The sequence below is a fragment of the Cervus canadensis genome, chromosome 30 (genome assembly GCF_019320065.1).
Source record: "Cervus canadensis isolate Bull #8, Minnesota chromosome 30, ASM1932006v1, whole genome shotgun sequence".
In the NCBI taxonomy this organism is placed as follows: Eukaryota; Metazoa; Chordata; class Mammalia; order Artiodactyla; family Cervidae; genus Cervus; species Cervus canadensis.
The window spans coordinates 33,869,769-33,891,267 of NC_057415.1; the positions used below are offsets into that span (position 1 = coordinate 33,869,769).

Sequence of the window (21,499 nt, forward strand, 5' to 3'; positions counted from 1 at the left end):
CCTTGACCAGGAGGAATGTTGACAGACAAAGATGTTACAAATCCTTTTTTCTTTGTTCGGAAGTTACTCTCTTTTTCTGCTCATTCATATTCTTTCCCCTCACCTACCTCACGGTAGGAGGGCCTGCGGCTTCCCTGTCACAGTTGGGATGAGGTCAATATACATATAGCTAACCAGATATGCTTTAAACGCTATTTATTATCATTATTATTACTTTGGAGACAGTGCTGTAGGAAGAGAAAAGCACGGAGGCACACTACTTGGGATGAATCTGAGTTCCTCCAGCTACTCTGATCTTGGGCTGATTTCTAAGATCTCTGTGTCGCTTCTACAAAGCGGCAGTGCTAACCCCACCCACTTCGTAGCATCTTTAGGATTAAGTAAATCAGTATTCGCTAAGCACTTAGTGTGAGCCCCAAGCACATAGTACGGGCCACGCTTGCTAGATAAAATAAAGGTGGAGGGCACCTGGTCCAGCCTTACCTCCCTAGTGCCCAGGTGTCTAGGTGGTGTTATTGTATGCTTCCCCGGTTTTAGTGTGTTTTAGGTGTTATTCAGAGATCCGGCTCCCTCCACGGGATGGGTGCGTGTGGTGGTAGTTGGATTAGAAACTTCCACCGCGCAGCGTGACTGCAGGTTGCACATCTGTCGATGGCAGGTATTCTTGCCAATGCCTGGGTGTAGGGGTGATTCCACTCAGAGCGTTAAAACAGGTGTCACACGCCTGACCAACGGAGTGTCTTGCAAGGTCTGATCCTGGCTTTTAGGGTGCAGCTGTGCAGGGCTCCGAGGGGCAGCGGAGACCGCTGGCCCGGGAATCGGGCCGGAAAGGGGTGCTGCCCACTTGAGAACGCAGTGGGGATCGTGGCTCCCACACCTGTCGGGCTGCGGAGACCGAGCTCGCGCGCGCGCGTGTGTGTGTAGCAGGAAGGTCGGTCCACACCGCCTCCGGGCAGCGACGGCCGTTCGCTCGGTGCGCGTCGTGGGAGGTGCCGTTACACACTTCCTGTGGGTCTCGCGGACCACGGCGCGTTTCCGGTGCCGGCTGGAGCCCGGGGTCCGAGCCCCCGCCCCGCGCGCCGGCCCCGCCCCGCCCGCGCCCCGCCCCCCGCCTGCCCGCCGCGCTCCGAGCCCGGCGCGCGGAGCCCGGGGCGCACGGAGCGGCGCGCGCCGGTCGGCCGAGTCAGGCTGGCGCCCCCCGCCCCCCGCCCCGCTGTCCGTGGCGAGCCGGTGGCCTTCCCCGTTCCACTTGCCTTCGCTCCCCGACCCTGCGGCCGCGCTCCCTCCGTCCCTCCCCTCCGTCCCGCCCCGTCCAGCCCGCTCTGCCCCGCTCCCGCAGGCCCCCCTCGCTGCCCGCGTTCCTATGGACAGACGCACAGACACCTGCAGGTGGGTGAGAGCCCGTGCGCGGGGCGGGGACGAGCGCGCCGACGCCGCGCCCCGGGGTTGGCAGCCCCTTTGTGTGGGGGGCGGCCGCGCTGGAGTCCGCACCGCCGCCCCCTCGGCGGCCTAGCGGTGACCCGGCTGAACCCTCCTTTTGTTCCTCTGCGGGGGTGGGGGGGGGCGGGGGCGTGGAAAGGCGAGAGTCAGGGCTGAGAGCCGGCGGCCGGACGTCGCCTGCGACGGGCTGGGGGTGCGGGAAGGGACCCCCGGCGACCGGGCGAGCGGCGGCGGCGGCCGCGGCTCTGGGCTGTCGCTCCGGGGCCGGCCCGCCGCCGGCTGTCTCCTGTCGCAGCGGCCGCGGGCGCGCTGCGAGTCTGGCTCGCCCGCTCCAGCTCTAGGGTCTGTTGGAGGTGGGCAGGAGGGCGGGAAGCGGAGAGAAAAGATCTGCTCTCTTAGTTTCCAAGTCTCGAGAAGGTTACGGGAGAGAGAGGGAGAGAGGTGTTTTCGGAGCTCTGCCCGACTTGTTTCCCCCTCACGCGAGGCTCGCCGAGATGCGTTTTGGGGCGTGTGTGAAGGAACGTGCATCGCTTCGGTCCCTTATTTATTGTTCCTAACGGAGGAGGGCTTTCTCCGAAGGGCTCTTCCGCCCCCCACCCGGTCTGAGGCTGCGCACAGTGGTTTGTGTTTGTTATCAAATACATCGAGATATAGATTTCCCTCGGTAGGAGGAGGTTGGGCTGACGAAAATCAAATCAAAATCAAAGAACGTTTTGTAGTTTTCCGGTAGTTTTCCTTTTTTCTTTTTCGTTTTTTAAAGATTAAGTGGGGACTTAAAGGCAAGAAATAAAAGATGACTATGGCTGTGATTTTACATACATGTATATTTGTATATATATAACTTTAGGGGGTAAAGTTTTGTTATTTCCCAGACCCCTTAGGATTAACATGACAGAATCTTCTACCTATTAAATAGTTAACAAACAAATCAGGTAGAGACAGCTTCCCTAGTGGAGGTTAGTTAAACTGGAGTGCGATAAACAATTATCTAGCTTTCCGTTCAGGCTAAAATCTTTATTTTCGCTGATTTAAGATATGAGACCTTTCACGACATATGAGGAGAACATGAATGTTAGAAGTAATCATTTCCTCCTGTGATTGTGCTTTCCCTGTTTTATTAGCTGTATTTCTATATTCTCTGTTTATAACCTATTGGGTTGTATATGGTGGATGAAATTTTTGAAAAGTATCGTGGGTGATATTTCTGATTTATATTATTTATCTCAGTTTTTTATGGGCGGTTGCTATGTATTTTCAGATACTCAAATAATAAAGTTGAGTGAGCGCCCAGAAAATTAATTGTTCAGATTTTTAACGCAGGTATGGATTTATATCTTTGCATTAACCTCTGTCTACCTGCTCATTTCTGGAGGGTTTTTTTTTTGCCTATTGTGTGAGAATCCTTATTGACAAACTTAAATCTGATGATTACCAAGGAGATTAAGGAAAAAAAGTTTTGTGGACACTAAGTTATATCTATAGCTATTTGTAGGAAATGGAATCTTTCTTAAAAAATAGAAAGTATTATCATCCAAACATGAAGGAATATTATGATGGTGGAAAAATATTTGCTATTTAAATTTTTTTAAATAAGATGTAGAAATTCGTCAGAAAACAATATACAGTAGCGTCAATTAAGCAAACTGATTTTTGTCATTATAAAGAGGAGACAGTTTAAGTATGCCTAAAATGGTGGTCTTTTTCTAGGAGAAAAAGGTATCCTAGATTCTTGTCCTAGTTTTACATTAACAGATTAATATTATTGCATGCCCAATTTTGTATATGCCTGGAGTGTACATTATTGTACTCTTAAAACTTAGAAGAGGCTACATCTAACAAAGACCATGCCAACCTCTTTGATTAGTTCCTGCTTTGACTTCTGTTCTAGATTAAAGAAATGAATTTAAACTCTGCACAGGGCTCCCTACCAGGCACTGGTAAAACCCTTGAGCAGGATGCCTCTTCCTTTTCTAATAAGGATGGCCCAAAGAGGTTAAGTATGGAAATTTGTTCAGGTTTTATCATGAATGATGGAATGGAGTTCTAAAACACTCCCACAGTTTCATCTCTCAGATACACAACTCCTCATCAGCTCTTCCCAGTATTAAGAAAGGTAAGCTAACACATTGTATTGGTTTACAGGGCTCTCAGTTGTAACGTTAAGGTTTAACAAAGAGTCACTGTGTAAACTAAACATTAAGAAAGTGTGGCCTTGCATTGACAATTGCTTGGCAGAGTTACAGCTGTGTCTTAACAGTTTTCTGGGATTGGCATGGAGTATTTATTTGGGCTGGCTAAAAGGAAACACCTAGATTTTTTGTCTGTTTTTGTTTTTTTGACTCTGATATGTAGATATTATTTCTATTAAATATTTTGCTTTTTTATAATTAACAGTACTGTTTCAGTTAATCAGCGTTCCAAATAATCTTTCATATTTCAACTAATTTTTCTTCTGGTATATTGGTGTTTAGGAAGATGTAAATTATTTCTCACATCTCATGGTTTAAACTTTTTCTGCTGCTTTTGATATTATGACAAATGCTACTTCCAGAAATTGTGAATTTGTGCAAATCTGGATTTTAAATGTAGCTGAGTAGTAGGATCTGGTATTTATCAGTTTTCTTTTTTTTTTTTTTAAACACTTAAGTTGTCCATGGTTAAATTTGAAAGGCTTTAAAATCCATAGGCTTTTCTAGTCTTCTCCTGTTTGTGAGTTATTAGTGTGTTGCCATTAAAGGACACTCAGAATGGCCACTTTATGTTACCTGGAACCCACAAATGACTAGTATTATCATTAGTAATCACCACGGGGAGAGCTGCAAAGTTAACAGTTACATTCTTTATATAAGTTCTGTGACTTTCAGGTTCTTTTCAGGCAGCCTTTTGTAGATTGGGGAAGCAGGCCTGACTGTCGGAGGTGTGGACAGTGACTTCTCATTCCAGCCTTTGTCACCCTGCATTGTTTAAGAGCAGTACATACCCCTGCTTCTCATGGAAAAATGCAGGATTCATACTTGGATTAATATTCTGCTACCAGATGTATGAGGCTGGCTCTACAGAAGCTTTTTCTCTTAAATACTGTCAAAAATAGAGAAGCTGAAGACTGGAGAGAAGCCATTTATTTTGAACAGTTTATTTTTTGACAGTTTGTGTTTGTAAAGAAACCTGCTCATAATATTTACTGAAGAGATCCACATAGTTGCCTGAAGAAACCCCACAGGTTTTCTTTTTTGCCTTGAAAAAAGTTTCCATAGAGCTTAACCCTTCTGTGGTGCTTCTTGACTTAGCTTCTGATTAGTTGATTTATGGACTTTATTTACCAGCATGATTGGAGAATTCTTTAACTATACTGAAATTGCACTCTGCCTGTGCGCTCTTCTGTTTCCTAGGTAACAAATGCACTGCATAGATTCCATAATGAGGACTGTGGTTGGGTAGTTACAGTGTAAATTCTGTTGTTTGGTAAGGCTTAGTCTCAAATTCAAATAAAGGTCAAGAAACTAAAAGTACTGAAAATGCAAATTTTTGCATTTTATTTTGTAGCCAGTGTCAACAAAGTTTAATACCCTTTTCTAGAGGAAGGCAATTTATGCAGCATTATTCGGGTTTGTCTTGCACAGTCTCACACTTAAACAGTTAAAGAGATTTTTGAGTATTGCATATTGGTAAAACCAGTGTCTCTAGTGACAAAGAAGATGTATTTCAGAAACACTTTATCACACTTAATATAGAAAGCAAAGGGATGTGGTCTAGGACATCAGCAATTGGTCCTTTTGTAATGAAAGAAAAGTAGCATCAAAAGATAAATTGTGCAACTTTATGTGAAAAAGAACTTTTAAAAACTTCTAAGAAGGCATTAAATCATTTAAGAAACTTTTTAAAACATTAAAAGTCTTACCATAAAATGGTGGATTTTTCTCCTAGCTTTTTCCCCCCTCTGATCTGCTTGAATGTGGACTGGCCCGGCATCAGGGAGCAGGTCTTCAGGTTGGAGAATAGCTTTCCCTTCCACCTTACTTTCCTCTTGGGCCTCTGTATGCTGGGCAAGAATTGGTGCAATTGCTAGTAATTGTTACCTGTTTGGTTTTTTTTGTTTGCTTTGCTTTGTTTTTTTAAAACCCACACAAATAGCTTCCAAAGAATTCCATAAACTGTTGTTTTTGTTCAGTGGCTAAGGCGTGTCTAACTCTTTGAGACCCCATGGACTGCATGCAGCACACCAGTCTCCCCTGTCCTTCACTGTCTCCCAGAGTTTGCTCCGATTCATGTCGATTGAGTTGGTGACGCTATATAACCATCTCATCCTCTGCTGTCCCCTTCTCCTTTTGCTGTCTATCTTTTAATACCCATTGCAAGTATCTTTTCATTTCATGCCTGAAAATTGATTTTTATTTGTTAATCATCAAGGATTCCATTAGCTGAAATTTAAAAAAACATTTCTTTTGAATTCTGGAGAATTATCCAGAGTTGCCCCCATTGGGCTTCCCTGATAGCTCAGTTGATAAAGAATCCGCCTGCAATGCGGGAGACCTGGGTTCAATCCCTAGGTTGGGAAGATCCCCTGGAGAAGGGAAAGGCTACACACTCCAGTATGGAAACCCTGAAAGACTTTCTTTTATAAATAGGGCTTCCCTCATAGCTCAGTCGGTGGTAAAGAACCTGCCTACAGTGCAGGAGACCTGGTTTCTATCCCTGGGTCAGGAAGATCCCCTGGAGAAGGAATTGACAACCCACTCCAGTATTCTTGCCTGGAAAATCCCATGGACAGAGGAGCCTGGTAGACTACAGTCCATGGGGTCGCAAAGAGTCAGGCACGACTGAGCAACTAACACTTCACTTCACTCTCCCTTGCTTGGCTGAATTGTTTTTGGATTACTTTATTTATGTTTTTACTTAATTCAGATTTCCGGAATAGGACACATCTTGGTTGGATTTGTCTGTCTCTTCTTGGTTTTTTTCAAAACTGACCCTTTAACCTTTTCTGTCCTCTTCTAATTGCCAGTGTCACATCCCTTCACTTTTCCCTTGCCAATATCTTCCCTGTTTTCCCTTGTAAATACTTGCTGGTTGAACATTTTTATTGCTGTATATAAGCCATAGTCACCACATAGAAAAAGCTCTACTTTGCTGTTTTGAGGCTTCATACTTACTGGATTATTATCAATATCTGCGAACTCTTACCCAACTAAGACACTCTTTTCTCTCTCCAGCCTGTATTCATTTGCAAGGGCTGCTGAAACAAAGTAAGACAGACTGGGTCACTTAAACAACAAAAATTTATTCATTTTTTACAGTTCTGAATGCTTTAAGTCCCAGATCAAGATGTTGGCCACGTTGGATTCTTCTAAGGCCTCTCTCTTTGGCTTGTAGATACCTGTTTTCCTAAGATATCTTCACATGGTCCTTCCTATGTGCCTCTCTGTGTCCTAATCTCCTCTCTTCTGATGAGACATCATTCTGTATCCTTAGGACTCACCTAAATGACCTCATTTTATCTTAATGCCCTCTTTAAGGCCTCATCTCCAAATATAGTCTGCTTCTGAAGTACTGGGGGTTAGGACATCAGTGTATGAAATGGGGAGAACACAGTTACAGCTCATAATAGTCTATTCTTTCACAGTTGTCTTTCATGGGTTTCCCTGGTGGCTCAGATGGTAAAGAATCTGCCTACGTTGCAAGAGACCTGGGTTTGATCCCTGGGTGGGGAAGATCCACCTGGAGGAGAAAATGGCTGCCCACTCTGAGTATTCTTGCCTGGAGAATTCCATGGACAGAGGAGCTTGGCGGGTTACAGTCCATGGAGTTACAAAGAATTGGACACAACTGAGCGACTTTCACTCATTTTGTCTTTCATAGATACATACATCACTCTGTGTGTGATTTTATAGTAGTTTTCATCTATTTAATACCTTTTTACTCAGCATTTTTTCAGTTGAGTGCAGGGCCCAATAGACAGCAACATCATCAACTTTGTATGCATTAAAAATAACCAAAATGGGTAGTTAAAGGCTTTCTTTTGTTTTTATTCACCCTTCATATTAAATGCTTTATTTTGGATAGTTTTAAGTAGAAAAGTCTTAATCATTGGTTTCGAATGCAAGAGAATCTCATGTAGCCAAATATGATGAAACTGCTGTTGCTGTTTTCTTACAAATTCTAAGAACCTGTTTCTTTTGGTGGTGTTTTTTCAGATATTGATCTTGATAACTTGCATGGTAAATTACACACCATTCTGATCACTTCACACCTTCCTTGGCTGATGACTCTTGAATCTGATAACCACTCAGGGCATCTCTGCTGAATTCCAGATGTATGTACCAACCAATTGGACACAGTCATTTGATATTCCACAAACACTTCACATTCAGCATGCCCCAAACTTGACTTACCTTTCTCTTAAAATCTGTGTCTTTTCTTGTATTCCCTAGCTTGTATTCCTTAGCTTTCTTTCCATTCATTTTCCCAGTCCAGAAATTGAGGCATTATCTGTGACTTCTCCCTTATTCTCAGTCCTATTTTCCATATATAATCAAGCTCCTGAATCAGTCAGTTCCTGCTCCCCAAGATTTCTCAGTTCTGCTGTTTGCCTCAGACAAATCACATACTACTCTGTCTCCTTTGCCCATCATTGGTTTAGTTCTCCAGTTGCATATATTCAGTTTATAGCATAAGTCCTTATGTTAAGCCTTCTGTAATCATTTGATAGTCTGAAACTCAATGAATCCTCATAAATAGCTCATGTGAATATTATCTCTGTCTTTCATATTTAAAACTGTTTATCTGTGGCTTTTGTACTTGAAGGTCAGTTTGTCTGAATATAATTACTTGGCCTGCATTTTCTTCCCTCAAGAATCTTAAATATGCTATTGTGTTTAGGATTTGGCAAATATTTTCTTAAAAAGACCGAATAGTAATTATTTTATACTTTGTGGGCCATAGGTCACTGTCACAAGTATTTGTGCCATATCAGTGCAAAAAAATCCGTGTGCCAAGTGCGGGAAATGCAAGAGACACGGACAGGTTCAGTCCCTGGGTCAGAAAGGTCCCCTGGGTAGGAAATGGCAGTGCATTCCAATATTCTTGCTTGGAAAATTCCATGGACAGAGGAGCCTGGGGGTCTATAGTCCATGGGCTCGCAAAGAGTCAGACACAACTCAGTGTGAACATGAGCATCTGTGCAAAACAGCCTTAGGGAATATATAAATGAACAAGGATGTCTGTGTTCCAATCAAAACTTTATTTACAGAACTGGAAAGTTGGCTATATTTGGCCCATAAGCTGTAGTTTGCCAAGTCTTACTTTGTTGTATTCTGATAAAAAATGTTGTTGTCAGAGTCTAATACCAGTATGATTTTCTTTCTTTTTAAGTGTCTTATCTTTTCCCCTAGATGCCCAAAAGACCTTTTCCCCTCATCTTTAAAGGCAGATAATTTTACTAGAATATATCTTAAATGTTGTCTGTTCTGTTAAGTTTTCCAGATATACAGTGTGTTTTATTATGTTGGCTCAATTTTTTTTAATAAATATTTTCATCAGTTCTATATTTTAGTATTTATTCATTTTCATTCTTTTTATTTTCTTCTTTGAGGTCTTCTGTTAAATTTATGTTGGATCTTCTTTGCTTATCTTTTATGTCTCTTCCTTCAAATTCTTTTAATTTTTTATATTTGCCATATTTTTTTCTTCTTTTAATGTTTTTTACTTGGCTGTGTTGGGTCTTAGTTGTGGCACATGGAATCTTTGTTGCCTCCTGTGGGATCTTTTGGTGTGGTGCACAGACTCTCTAGTTGTAGCATGTAGGTTTAGTTGCCCCCCAGCTGGTGGGATCTTAGTGCTTGGACCATGGATGAAACCTGTGTCCCCTGCATTGGCAGGCAGATTCTTAATCACTGTGTTACCAGGGAAATCCACAGGTTTAATTTTTTAAGTAACTACCAAACTTTTCCAGAGTGACTGTACCATTTTATCTTCCCACCAGCAGTACATAAGTGATCCAGTCTCTCCCCATCAGTTAGCATTTGGTGGTGTTGCTATTTTTCATTTTAACTGTTCTGATGTGTGTTTAATAATATTGTGGTTTTAATTTGCATTTTCTTAATGGCTGATGTTATACATCTTTTCATATGCCTATTTGCCATCTGTATATCCTCTTCTGTGAAATGTCTATGTCTTTTGTCTGTTTTCTAATTGGATTTTTTTGTTTGCTTGTTTTACTCTTTTGAGAGTTCTTTATATGTTTTAGATACTAATCCTTTGTCAGAGATTTGGTTTGCAGATCCTTTCTTCTAGTCTATAGTTGTCTTTTGATCCTCTTCACATGGGCTTTCACAGAGCAAAACTTTTAGTATTACCAATTTTTCCTTTTATGGATTTTGCATTTGGTTCAAGTCTAAAAACTCTGCCTAGCCCTAAATCTCAGAGGTTTTCTCCTGTGTTGTTTTGCAGTTAAGTGTATGATCCAATTTGTGCTAATTTTTGTTTAAGGTGTGAGGTTTAGGTCGAGGTTCATTTTTGCCCGTGGATGTCCAATTACTCCTGTAGCATTTGTTGAAAAGGCTGTCCTTCCTCCGTTGAACTGCTTTTGCACCTTTGTAAAAAGTTAGTTGAGCATATGTGTGGGTCTGTATCTTGGTCTGCTCCATCTGTTTTTATGAGTAGATTTGAGGAGAGTCCAAAACTAAGCTTCTGCCACTATCCTGCTTGCTTAGAACTTCTTATTCCTTCTTTGAATGATTTTTTGTTATTAGATTGGATATTATTTTTTTTTTTCCTATTGATTGAGAAGGACAGGTATCTGTGTGGGTTTAAAAAGAAGATAAGCAGTAATTTAACAACTTTTGTAGTTTGTTTTATTATATATATATATATTATATATATACACACACATATATATATATAATACGCCCTTATATATTTGCTTCAGAGAGTTTCTTTTCTAACTTAGGTTGTTAACATTTTCATGACAATTATGATTCAATAATATTCTTTATGTGGCATCTTGAAAAAAAAAAAAAAACAAGAAACTCTAGATTACAGCATTTCTATATGACTAAAATTTAACTCCTGGACAAAACTTAAGATTTTAATCCTTTTTAATGAAAATGGACCCAATGTGTAGTTTAAGTAAAGGTGGCATTTCAGTTGCTTTTGGAAATTTGCCAGAGGAATCATCTCCTGGCATCTGGATGAATCCAAGCAGATAGTAGAGACATTGTCAAGATTTTTTCACTGCCCCCCAAGTTCTCTTTTCTTACTGCTAATCTAAGGAAAGACTAATGCAACTCCTGGCCTAAGAGTTAAACTGATATAAGGCAGATGAATAGGAGAAAAGCATACAAATTTGGCTAGTATTTTTATGTGCACACAGGAATCTTCACAAGGAAATTGAAGACCCAGAGAAGCAGTTAGGATTGAGAGCTTTTGTGTATTTTTAACAAATGATAAATTTGTAGAGAAGACGTAAGGCAAAGGAGTTTTAGCTAGGGCCTGTAAATTGTCAGACTAGGAAGTAAATGGGGGACACTTAATTGAAGATAAGGGTTTTTTAGTAGGTTTGTTTAGATCCATTCTGGCATTGACTCCTAGTTACCAGTGATAAGATGTTCTTCTTTTCCTGTATAAAGAGGGCATCTTTCTCATGGGAAACTTTTATGACCTGCTTTTAGTTAAAAAGAAGGAGGTCAGAGAGCCTTTTGTGCATCTGATGATTCTCAAATGCCATCAGTTCAAAATAATGAGTATGCCAAAGCAGCGTGTTTTAGGGGATGGCACGTTAGGAACCCCTTTGCTGTATAATTTACATCCAAAAATGAGTGTGTTGTGTGTACCGTTGATAGATTTTTACAGATTGAACCTGTGACTAGCACTGTGATCAATAAGCAATGTTATCAGCACCCCTGCAGAACCTCTTGTATTCCTTCCAGTATTTAACACAGCCTTTCTGAAGAAAAACAGATACTCTGACTGCTGAAGAATGGGGTATATATGTTCTGCTTTGGTAAATACTGTTTGTTTTTCACAGTAGTCGTATCTGTTGACGCCACCACCAGCAGTGTGGCTTTGTTCTTGTTTCCCTTCCTCATGGTAATCATTTTGAAAAGCAGTTTGATAAAATATATCAAGACCCACAAATGTATTCATACCCATTTATCTAGTGATTCTAGTAATTGCAAAGATAGGAAAAGATACTCCAGAAATGGATTGAGGGAAACAGAGACCAGGGACCACAGGCTAAATCTGGCCTGATGCAGCCCCAGTCCAATCACTGCCGTTCCTTGTCTATGGCTCTTTTTGTGCTGTTTTAGTGGCAAATTTAAGTTGTTACAGAAAACGTCCACAAGCTAACCCTCTCCAGAAAAGACTTGATGACCCTTGCAATAAAGCATTATATAGAATAGTGCAAGATTGGCAATAACCAATATATCCATCATAAGGGAAATTATTAGATAAATCCTGGTGTAAACATTTGACGGACTAGATAGAACATAGCCATTTAAAATGGTGATTATAGAGGTTATTCATCCAGCAAATATTTATTGGGCATTTTCTATTTTAGGCACTTTTCTAAGTGTCAGGAAATTAGTAGAAAAATTCCTTCCCTCATTGAACTTTCAGTAGAGGAGACAGAATAAACAAGATAAATATGGAAAATAATACAGAAGGGGTAAGTGCTAAGATGGAAAAAAGTAAAGTGGGGAAGGGAGATGTGAAACATTTCAGGGTGAGGGCTTGACATTTCAGTTGCTGAAGAAGACTTCACTGAGAAAATGGCTTTTGAGCAAGGACCTAAAAAAAGTGTGTGGACTTGACACTGAGGTAGATGGAGGAAGAACATCTGAGGCAGAGGAAACAGAAAGTACAAAAGGCCAGAGTTGGAAATGTGACTCTGGTGTTCTCGGAATAGCAATAAGGCAAAGGGCTGCTGTAGAGAAGAGGAGTGAAGAGTTACAAGGGATGAGCTTGGACAGGTTACTGGGGGTTTGGGTGATGACAGACCATGTAGGGCCTTGTGGTAGCATGAAAAATGCCTACTATAAGTTGTTGAGGTTAAAAAAAATCTCTCTCTCTTCTACTTTCCCTCCCTCTTTCTCTGCTTAATAATGATAGTTACATAAAGCAATGCATAAGGAAAAGATTGGAAGAAAATACCCTAAAATGCTAATGTCCTGGGTTGTGAATTATATTTTTCTTTTTGTTAAATGTTCTATAATTTGGAAGGCAGCTATGCTCACCACTATAGCACCAATGCTTATAATTTGGCTATATTTTATAGTAAACATATTTTAAAACTTAAAAGATTTTAAAGAAACTTAAAGGATATCTTTGTCTTTGAATACTTTACAAATTGAGTACTTTAGATCCTCCTGAAGTTGATTGTAATCTGCTGGTAGGCAGCAGTGTCTTGAATCATCTGAGGAGTTGCTGCATTTTGGGGTTTTTTTTTTGGCTGTTCCACCCTGGTGGCTCAGCTGGTAAAGAATCCACCTGCAATACAGGAGATCCCGGCTTGATCTCTGGGTTTGGAAGATCTCCTGGAGAAGGGAATGGCTACCCACTGCAGTGTTCTTGTCTGGAGAATTCCATGGACAGAGGAGCCTGGCAAGTTACAGTCCATGGGTCACAAAGAGTCGAACATGATTGAGTGACTAAACCAGACAGACAGACAGACACACACACACGCACTCTCACTCACTCACTCACTCACCCACATACCCACACGTACACGGCTGAATCTTAGCTCCCCAACCAGGGGTTGAACCCAGGCCCTCGGCAATGAAAGCTAGGAGTTCTAATCACTGGGGCCGCAGGGAGTTCTGCATAGCTGTTTTTTTAATGATTAATTTTTCAGTGTTTGTACATTGTAGGAATGATCTGTTTTACATTTTAGCCCCTATATTTTATGGGTAAGAAAATGATCAAGAGGAGAAAAAGAACTTGGGCTTCTAGTTCTTTTTTGTAGGTGTTTGTATGCTTCAGCACCATTTTATATGAAGTTTTCTAACACTTTAGTGATTTTTATGATTAATAATTTACCTAATTTTTAAATTGAAAATCCTTGCAAATAATAATGTCTAAATCTGTTCTGTTGATACCTTCTCAGCACAGAACTGTTGTAGCAAATATGGTGATAGTAATGAATTCTTTTGACTAGCACCCTGGTTAAGAACTTGGATTTGGGACTCAGACTGCCTGGGTTTAAATTTTGTTTCTGGTCCTTATTGGTACTTAACTTCTCTGTGCTTTAGTTTCACATTTATAAAAAGGATATAATACTAAATATTGGAGAAGGAAATGGCAACTCACTCCAGTATTCTTGTCTGGAGAAGCCCATGGACAGAGGAGCCTGGCGGGCTACAGTCCACGGGGTCACAAAGAGTTGGACACGACTGACGCACACAGTGTACTAAGTATATGCCTCCCAGGGCTGTTGTGAACATTAAATGAATTTATGTGAGCAGAATGTGAGGCACGTAGGACAGATTATTATTGAGGTCTAGGTGTCTACAAGGGAAGGCATTTAAACACTAGGTCCTAGAGAAAATCAAGTCCAACAGACACTTGTATTATTGAGCGTCTATGTGCACCTCTGTACTTGGACCTCGCAGCTGGCATATAGGAATTCATTGAGAATGTGTTGTTCAGTTGCTAAGTTGTGTTTGACTCTGTGACCCCATGGACTACATGCGGCACACTAGGCTCCTCTGTCTCACTGTCTCCCTGAGTTTGCTCAAATTCATGTCCATGAGTCGTTGATTCTGTCTAACCGTCTCTTCCTCTGTGGCCCCCTTCTCTTCCTACCCTCAATCCTTCCCAGCATCGGGGTCTTTTCCAGTGAGTCAGTTCTTTGTATCCGGTGGCCACAGTACTGGAGCTTCAGCATCAGTCCTTCCAATGAATATTCAGGGTTAATTTCAAGATTGACTGGTATAATCTCCTTGCAGCCCAAAGGACTCTCAAGAGTCTTCTCCAGCACCACAGCCTAATCATTTTAACTTGCACAGTGGCTTTAGTGTGCTGTTGTAGCACTCACACTGTGTTGTTCATCAGAAAAGACCCCGATGCTGAGAGACTGAAGGCAGGAGGAGAAGGGGATGACAGAGGACGAGCTGGTTGGATGGCATCACCAACTCAATGGACATGAGTTTGAGCAAGCTCCGGGAGATGGTGGAGGATAGGGAAGCCTGGCGTGCTGCAGTCCACGGGGTCGCAGAGAGTCAGACACGGCTGAACGACTGAACAACAACAATTGTAGCACTTACACTGTAAACCCTCAGATGGTTATCAGAGTTCATGGAAAATAATGTTTATTTTTATTTCAGTAGGAGAAACTTGTCTTAGGTCTAAGTGGGTCACGTGGTGAAACGTGGGGCAGAATGAGTGGTAAAAGGTAAAGGACAGTGTCCAGCCACCACTAGGAAAGGTTGCTTGTTTACTGGAGCGTGCGAGCACTTTGCTTTGTGAGTATGTAGGTCAGGACAGTAAAGAACTCTGTTTAAATGGACACACTAGGGCAAGGGGATCAAATAGAGAGTGATGCGTGAGGCTGTGACTCGGCCCTCTGAGGTATATAACCAGAATTCTAGTATTTGGCTGTTCCCTAAACTCAAGACAGGCTGAAGGCCATTGAGCTCACGTAATGGTTGTATTTAAGAATTAACAATTTAATTTTTTTTTCTAGAAAATGACAGTTTCCAAAATATCATATGGGAAAGCTTTTGGTAAAGTTTGAAATATGAAAAATAAAACTTACAGAGTACTGTGACATTTTATTTTTAAAAATGCAGGGAAAAAAAGTTAATTGTGTTTTTCTTTGTGTTCTTTATTTTAAAGATAGTTTTACACACACAGAATGTCCCTAATGTATTTTGTGTGTTTGCCTATTTGTGGATTGCATAAGATTCTGTTGCTTTATACTCGTTCGGAAAAAACTGAAATTTTTTTGCAATGTTGATATTGTTCAGTGCTATGTCTTCAGAAGTAGTCCTTCCTCAAGCTGCTTTTAAAAAAAAAATTTTTTTTAACATATTTGGATCAATGCAAATACAGTCAGCAGTGTTTCTGCCACACTAGCTTTATAAGAAAGTTCTGCCTTCCTTGCAAAATCATGCATTGTTACTTAGGGTTTCTGTGGGCACATTAATTTTGAATAGAGCCTGGGAATGGCGCTTATTAACTAGAAGTGTCGTGGTTTTGGTAGTGAGTTCCTAACAGGACTCGGGTACTGAAGTGCTCGGTAGTATATTGCTGTTGTAGCAGTTGTGGTATTTAATTGAACCTAAAGGTTCCTGGGAATTTTTCTAGTTCATTATATTAGAGTGATTGGAAAGACTTCTGAGTAAAATGCAGTTTAGTGTTTATGATTTAGTTAATAGTTAAGCTAAGGACTTTTAGGACCATTTAGGGGGAGGGAGAAGGAAACCTTATGTTTACAGAGACCTTCATGAAACATGAAACTGTGCCGATGAATTAGCCTCTCTTGACCAGCCTTCTGCTGGTACACCAGGCTCTTGTCCTCAGATATGACTCAGAGTCCCCCTTAACACCCTTGTCAGTTATTCTTTTCAGGGCTTCAGTTGATACTTCAAATGCATGTAATTAATCTGGAGTGCTTAGGAAGGATGTGTGGGATCTCTCTTTAGGTTTAAAGAAATGACTATGAGTATTTTAATTTGATCCCTTTGAGTAGACATCTTTGTTCTGTGTGATAAACATGTAGCATGTTAGCACCTAGGGAACTAAATTTGTATCCGTTGGACATCAGTCAAACTTTCTGTACTTGTACCATCAACTGTGACTCTGTGAGAGTGTATCTTTTAGCTTAACTTGTTAATTCTTAATCTTTTTGTCTTTTTTCACCCCTTTAGGAATCAGATTAAAAACTTTGCATTCTCAAGCAGCAAGGTCCTACTGTGTGTAGCACAGGGAACTATATTCAATACTGTGTGATAAACCATAATAGATAATTAATATGAAAAAAGAATGTGTATGTGTATACATATAAAACTGAATCACTTTGCTGCACAGCAGAAATTAACACAATGTTATAAGTCAGTAATATTTCAATAAAATATTTTTTGAAAAGAATAAAAAACTGCCTTCTCAGAAAGTGCACACTTGCACATGCAGCATCTGATTTTGTATAAATTTTAGGAAATATGTGGACCCCTGATGCATTATGCTAACAAATTCTATTTTGTGTATTTATGTTTTAGCATATGACTTTTTGTCTAAGGATAGAAACCTTAAAGATTTGAGATAAGGATTAGGAGAGTGAGCTTATGGGCATCCAGGGAAATTTTACTTTGTTGAAGGAGGAGAGGATAATATGGTTTTTTTCTTCATCAGAAATCCATTTAAACTGCTGTTTCTGATAAATGTGCTAGTAGTGTGCATCTGGATAAATCATTCTTCTGCACTATAGGTTTTGAAAAAATAGTGTCTCACTACTGGTGCACTCACAAAGGCAGTCTAGCAAGGAAAAATTAAAAAGCTTAAATTCTCATTCTCATTTCTATGGAATAAAGAGGGAGAATTCATTATGTCAAGCATTACAAATAAGCATGTATTAAAGTGGCTACATATGATGATGGCACATTGTTGGAACACCCCATGAAAGATAATTTGCATGGAAGATGATTATTCAGTAGGGCTTTAATTTACAAGAAACATTCCACCATTTAATTGAGCCCCTTTACACACACTGCTTCGCTTCAATAGATTGTGTTTGCTCCCTGCATATGTACAATGCCATAAGGATGGTTTAAAATCTGATTCAGTCTAGCTGGAAGGTGAGACAGCAGCTAAAAGTCATGTCATAAAAATATATATTATTAAACATTTGAGAATTGTTTTTTGTTTTGTTTTTAATATATTCTTACCGTTCTGCTATTGCTTTAAAAGTATGTAGTTGATGTACGATATTAGTTTCAGGTTTATTACATAGTGATGTACATTTTCATGCATTATGAAATGATCACCATAAATCTAATAATCATGTGTCCTCATACAAATTATGACAGTATTATTGACCATATTCCTTATGCTGTATATTACATCCCTGTGGCTTACTTATTTTATTACTGGAGGTTTGTACCTTTTAATCCCCTTCACCTGTTTAACCCCCCCATCCCTAGCCCTCTCACTTCTGGCATCCACCAGTTTGTTCTCTGTATCTATGAGTCTGTTTTCATTTTGGTTTTCTGTCTTACTTTGTTTTCAAAGTTCCACATATAAGTGAAGACATGTGGTGTTTGTCTTTCTCTGACTTATTTCACAAAATTTTTTAACTTTTTATATCTTATTGGAGTATAGCTGATTAACAATTTTGCAGTAGTTTCAGGTGGATAGCAAAGGGGCTCAGTCATACATACAGGTACCCATTCTCCCCCAAACTCCCCTCCCATCCAGGCTGCCACCTAGCATTGAGCAGAGTTCCCCGTGCTGTGCAGCAGGACCTTGGTGGTTATCTGTTTTAAATATAGCAGTGTGTATGTATTGATCCCACGCTCCCTAACCCTTTACCTGTCGTTTCCCCTGCCTGGCAGCCATAAGTTCGTTATCTAAGTTTGTGAGTCTGTTTCTGTTTTGTAAATAAGTTCATGTGTATCATTTCTTTTTAGATTCCACATATAAAGGATGTCATACGATATTTCTCCTTCTCTGACTTATTTCACTCAGTATGACGGTCTCTGGGTGACATTATTTCATTCTTTTTAATGGCTTAGGTAACATTCTAGTGTGTGTGTGTGTGTGTGTGCGCGCACCAGATCTTCTTTATCCATTCATCTATGGATGGACATTTGGGTTGTTTCTGTGTCTTGGCTGTTGTAAATAGTGCTGCTGTGAACACAGGGGCGCGTGTATTTTTTTTTAATGATGGTTCTGTGTGAATTATGCCTGCGTACATGCCCAGGAATGGGATTGCTGAATCATTTGGCCACTGGATTTTCAGTTTTGGGGGGAACTTGCATACTGTTTTCCATAGTGACTGCCATAATGTGAAAATTAACTCAAAATGGATCAACAACAATACGTAAGAGCTAAAACTATAAAATAAATAAGAACAAAATAATCATAGAGTTAAAATAAGTGACATTCAAAGAAAGCAGAAGAAATATCATTCCTTGCTGTTTTTAACTCGTTATTTATTTCTCTGTTGATTGCTCTATAGAACATCAGGTGGCTTTTACTAATCTATACTATTATTATACTAACATGAGATTTAACACAAATTAGATGTTACTCTATGATGTCTAAAATTATGATCATAGCATTGCAAACTGTTCAGGATCCTTTTGAAAGTATCATTTAATTTTTTTAATTGAAATGTAAGTTGATGTATAATATTATGTCAGTTGCAAGTGTACTACATACTGATCAGATATCTACCTACATTATGAAATGGTCACTCTAGTAAGTTGAATTAATCATTTGTTCCCATACAAACTTATTACAGTATTATTGACTATAGTCCTGTGCTGTATACTGTACCCTCTTTGGCTTGTTTATTTTATTACTGAAAGTTTGTACCTCTTAATTCTCTTCACCTATTTTGCCAAACCCTTCAGCCTCTTCCCCTCCCCTCTGGCAATCACCAGTTTGCTCTCTATGTATGTGAGTCTGTTTTCATTTTGCTTTGTTTATTTGTTTTGCTTTTTGGATTCCACATATAAGTGAGATGGTACAGCTATTTGTCTTTGTGTCTACATTTCACTAAGCGCAGTACCCTCTGGATCCATCCATGTTGTCACAGACTGCAAGTTATGATCTAGTTTTTACATGTTGGACACAGTGAGGCATCACATGCTCTGGTATTTAAGTGTTATTTGACAATAACAAAAGCCTTATCAGAGGCAAATATAGATGGCCTTTAGGAACTTGTTGCGGTTTTGAATTATCTTTGGGTCTCTTCTAAACTTTCTATAATAATTTTTGCCTTTCTTCATGCCTGGTACATAGGTGTTCAGTGCCTGCTTATTGGAAGAATAAATATTGTGTAAGAGACGCAACATAGGTGTGGTGATCATGAAAATAAATTCCAGTCGTACAGTTCTTTTAGGCATTTCCAGCAGTTAAATATTGCTGCCACAAGTACTGATGTACCTTTTAGAGCTCAAAAACATTTTTATACTAGCTTGTTTCTGATAAAACAGTAACCGCATGGGAATGATTTGCTCCCATTGGACTGTGTTCATGTAATTGTTGAATTATTAAAGCGTTTAATTAGTATTTCAGTATTTCAGTAAGTGCTGATATAAATACATCACTTTGTCTCTTGCTCCGAATTATGCAATATTGTGGGAAGTGGACCAGTCTAATAGAGGAGAGGTGTTTCAGCCCCCTCGGTAGTGTCATCTTAATTAAGATCAAAGAGTTCTTAAGTTTCATGTGTTGGGGAAAATGGCAAAGTGAAAACAGTTTTTTGCTATTTTACACTTGGCTTGATCGATTAAATTGGCTAATAGAGAGGAAGCAGATAATTCAAATTGCTTTTACATTTTAAAGACTCTTAAGATGGAAAATAGAAAAGACAGAGGTAGATAAAGTACGTGTATATCATTTACAAGGAAATTTAATTCAGCCTAGCAGTGGCTTTGAGTATAAGTACTACCCTTCAGTTGTAGATAAGATAATGCATGTAGTATAATCTCGAGTAACTAGAGACAGAATGAAATTGATATTTTGAATTAGTTGTGCATTATTTAGTATGTCTGATAAAACAACAGCATATATCTGATGCTTTTACCACCACTTACGTAACACTGTCTACTCCAGGTAAGTAGATATATTGGTTCTAGGTGAACATTTTTACAGTCAAAAATTGTGGGCATCCTTTGTAAATTAACACCCATAAGCTTAACCTACAGATAAGAGAGTGGCAGAGGAAGCGGAAGCACTGATCAGAAAGAAAATCGAAGGAACAGAGAAATAAACAAGACTTGAAACTGTGAGAAGTAACATGGATTTTTTTCACTGTAACTATTCACTATAAGTATTCTAAAAGAGGAAAAAGCCCAGATCATCAAAAGTTTGTGTTATTAAATACAAATAAATGTAAACTTTCAATTTCCAATAAGAACAAAGTCAAACTGCAAAGATTAAAAATGGAAGCTAGAAATGCTAATGTCAAGTGTTCCGTCTAGTAAACCTTTCTAGACCGTCTGTGGTTTGGACCTCGCCAGCGTATGTTTGGTCCTTTTCAATTCTGTCCCCAATTCTGGCATACAGTACCTGGTGCTAGGAGGTGCTTACTAAATGCTGTTTATATTTGATCTTTATTCTCCCTTATGATGTGACTTGCTAAGTTGCAGTCTCCTCCTTTGTTTTGTTTTCAATTCTGTTAATTTCTCCTTTACTTTATAATCTCTTTCTTCTGTTTTCTTGTATCATGTTCAAGCTTGTTAGTTTAATATTTAATTTTTAAAATTTTCAATCTTTTGAAACACTTTTTCTAATAAAAGCAGATAAGGCAGTCATCTTCCTGGGTCCATTAGTTTGCCTGTTCTCCTTGGGTTTTAATGTGTGATATTCTTAGAGTCTTGTATTTCTAAATTATACACTATTATTTAAAATAGTATTTTTAAAATGCTTCTTATTTTGATTATTATGATACTTTTCAGTTTTGTTACATTTTGATCATAAATAGGATCTCTATGTTTTTTTTAATGTATTTTATTGTTTGGCCATGCCACATGACTTAAGGGATCTTAGTTCCCCAACCAGGGATCAAACCCAGGCCTTCAGCAATAAGAGTGTGGATTGAGTCTTAACCATTGAACTGTCAGGGAATTCCCTGACCTATATATGATTTGGGGGTTTTGGAACTTTGAGAGTTCGTTTTTAGCATATTGCATTATCATTTTTCAGAAAGGTATATGCACACTGAAAAAGAGTGTATTCTCTATTTGAAAAAAAATTTATATCTATTCTGGTCTAATTCTGTTTTTCTGATTTTCTCTTACCTGTTTTGAATCTTTATTCTTATTTTTTATGTTATCAGACTACAGTCTCTATTTTTGCCCCAGTAAAAGTGAATTGGGCTGATTGTTTTATACCCTTA

General features: G+C 39.5%; 2 protein-coding genes across 8 annotated transcripts in view; both read left to right on the top strand.

Moving 5' to 3' along the window:
• Positions 1–265: 265 nt before the first annotated feature.
• Positions 266–5,994, top strand: LOC122431801 (atherin-like). Its single transcript, XM_043453272.1, has 3 exons — positions 266–380; positions 768–1,393; positions 5,934–5,994. The coding sequence occupies exons 1-3, from the start codon at positions 266–268 to the stop codon at positions 5,940–5,942; spliced, it is 750 nt and encodes a 249-aa protein (XP_043309207.1). The 3' UTR covers positions 5,943–5,994.
• KIAA1958 (KIAA1958 ortholog) overlaps positions 1,261–21,499 on the top strand; it is a 120,413-nt gene continuing 100,174 nt past the window's right edge. For 6 of the 7 annotated variants that reach the window (XM_043453373.1, XM_043453370.1, XM_043453371.1 and 3 more), the window contains exon 1: positions 1,261–1,389. The gene's annotated coding sequence lies outside the window, so the exon portion shown is untranslated. Of the gene's footprint in view, positions 1,390–1,917; positions 3,554–21,499 lie in introns of those variants that run through there. The other variant, XM_043453365.1, reaches the window with a different exon arrangement.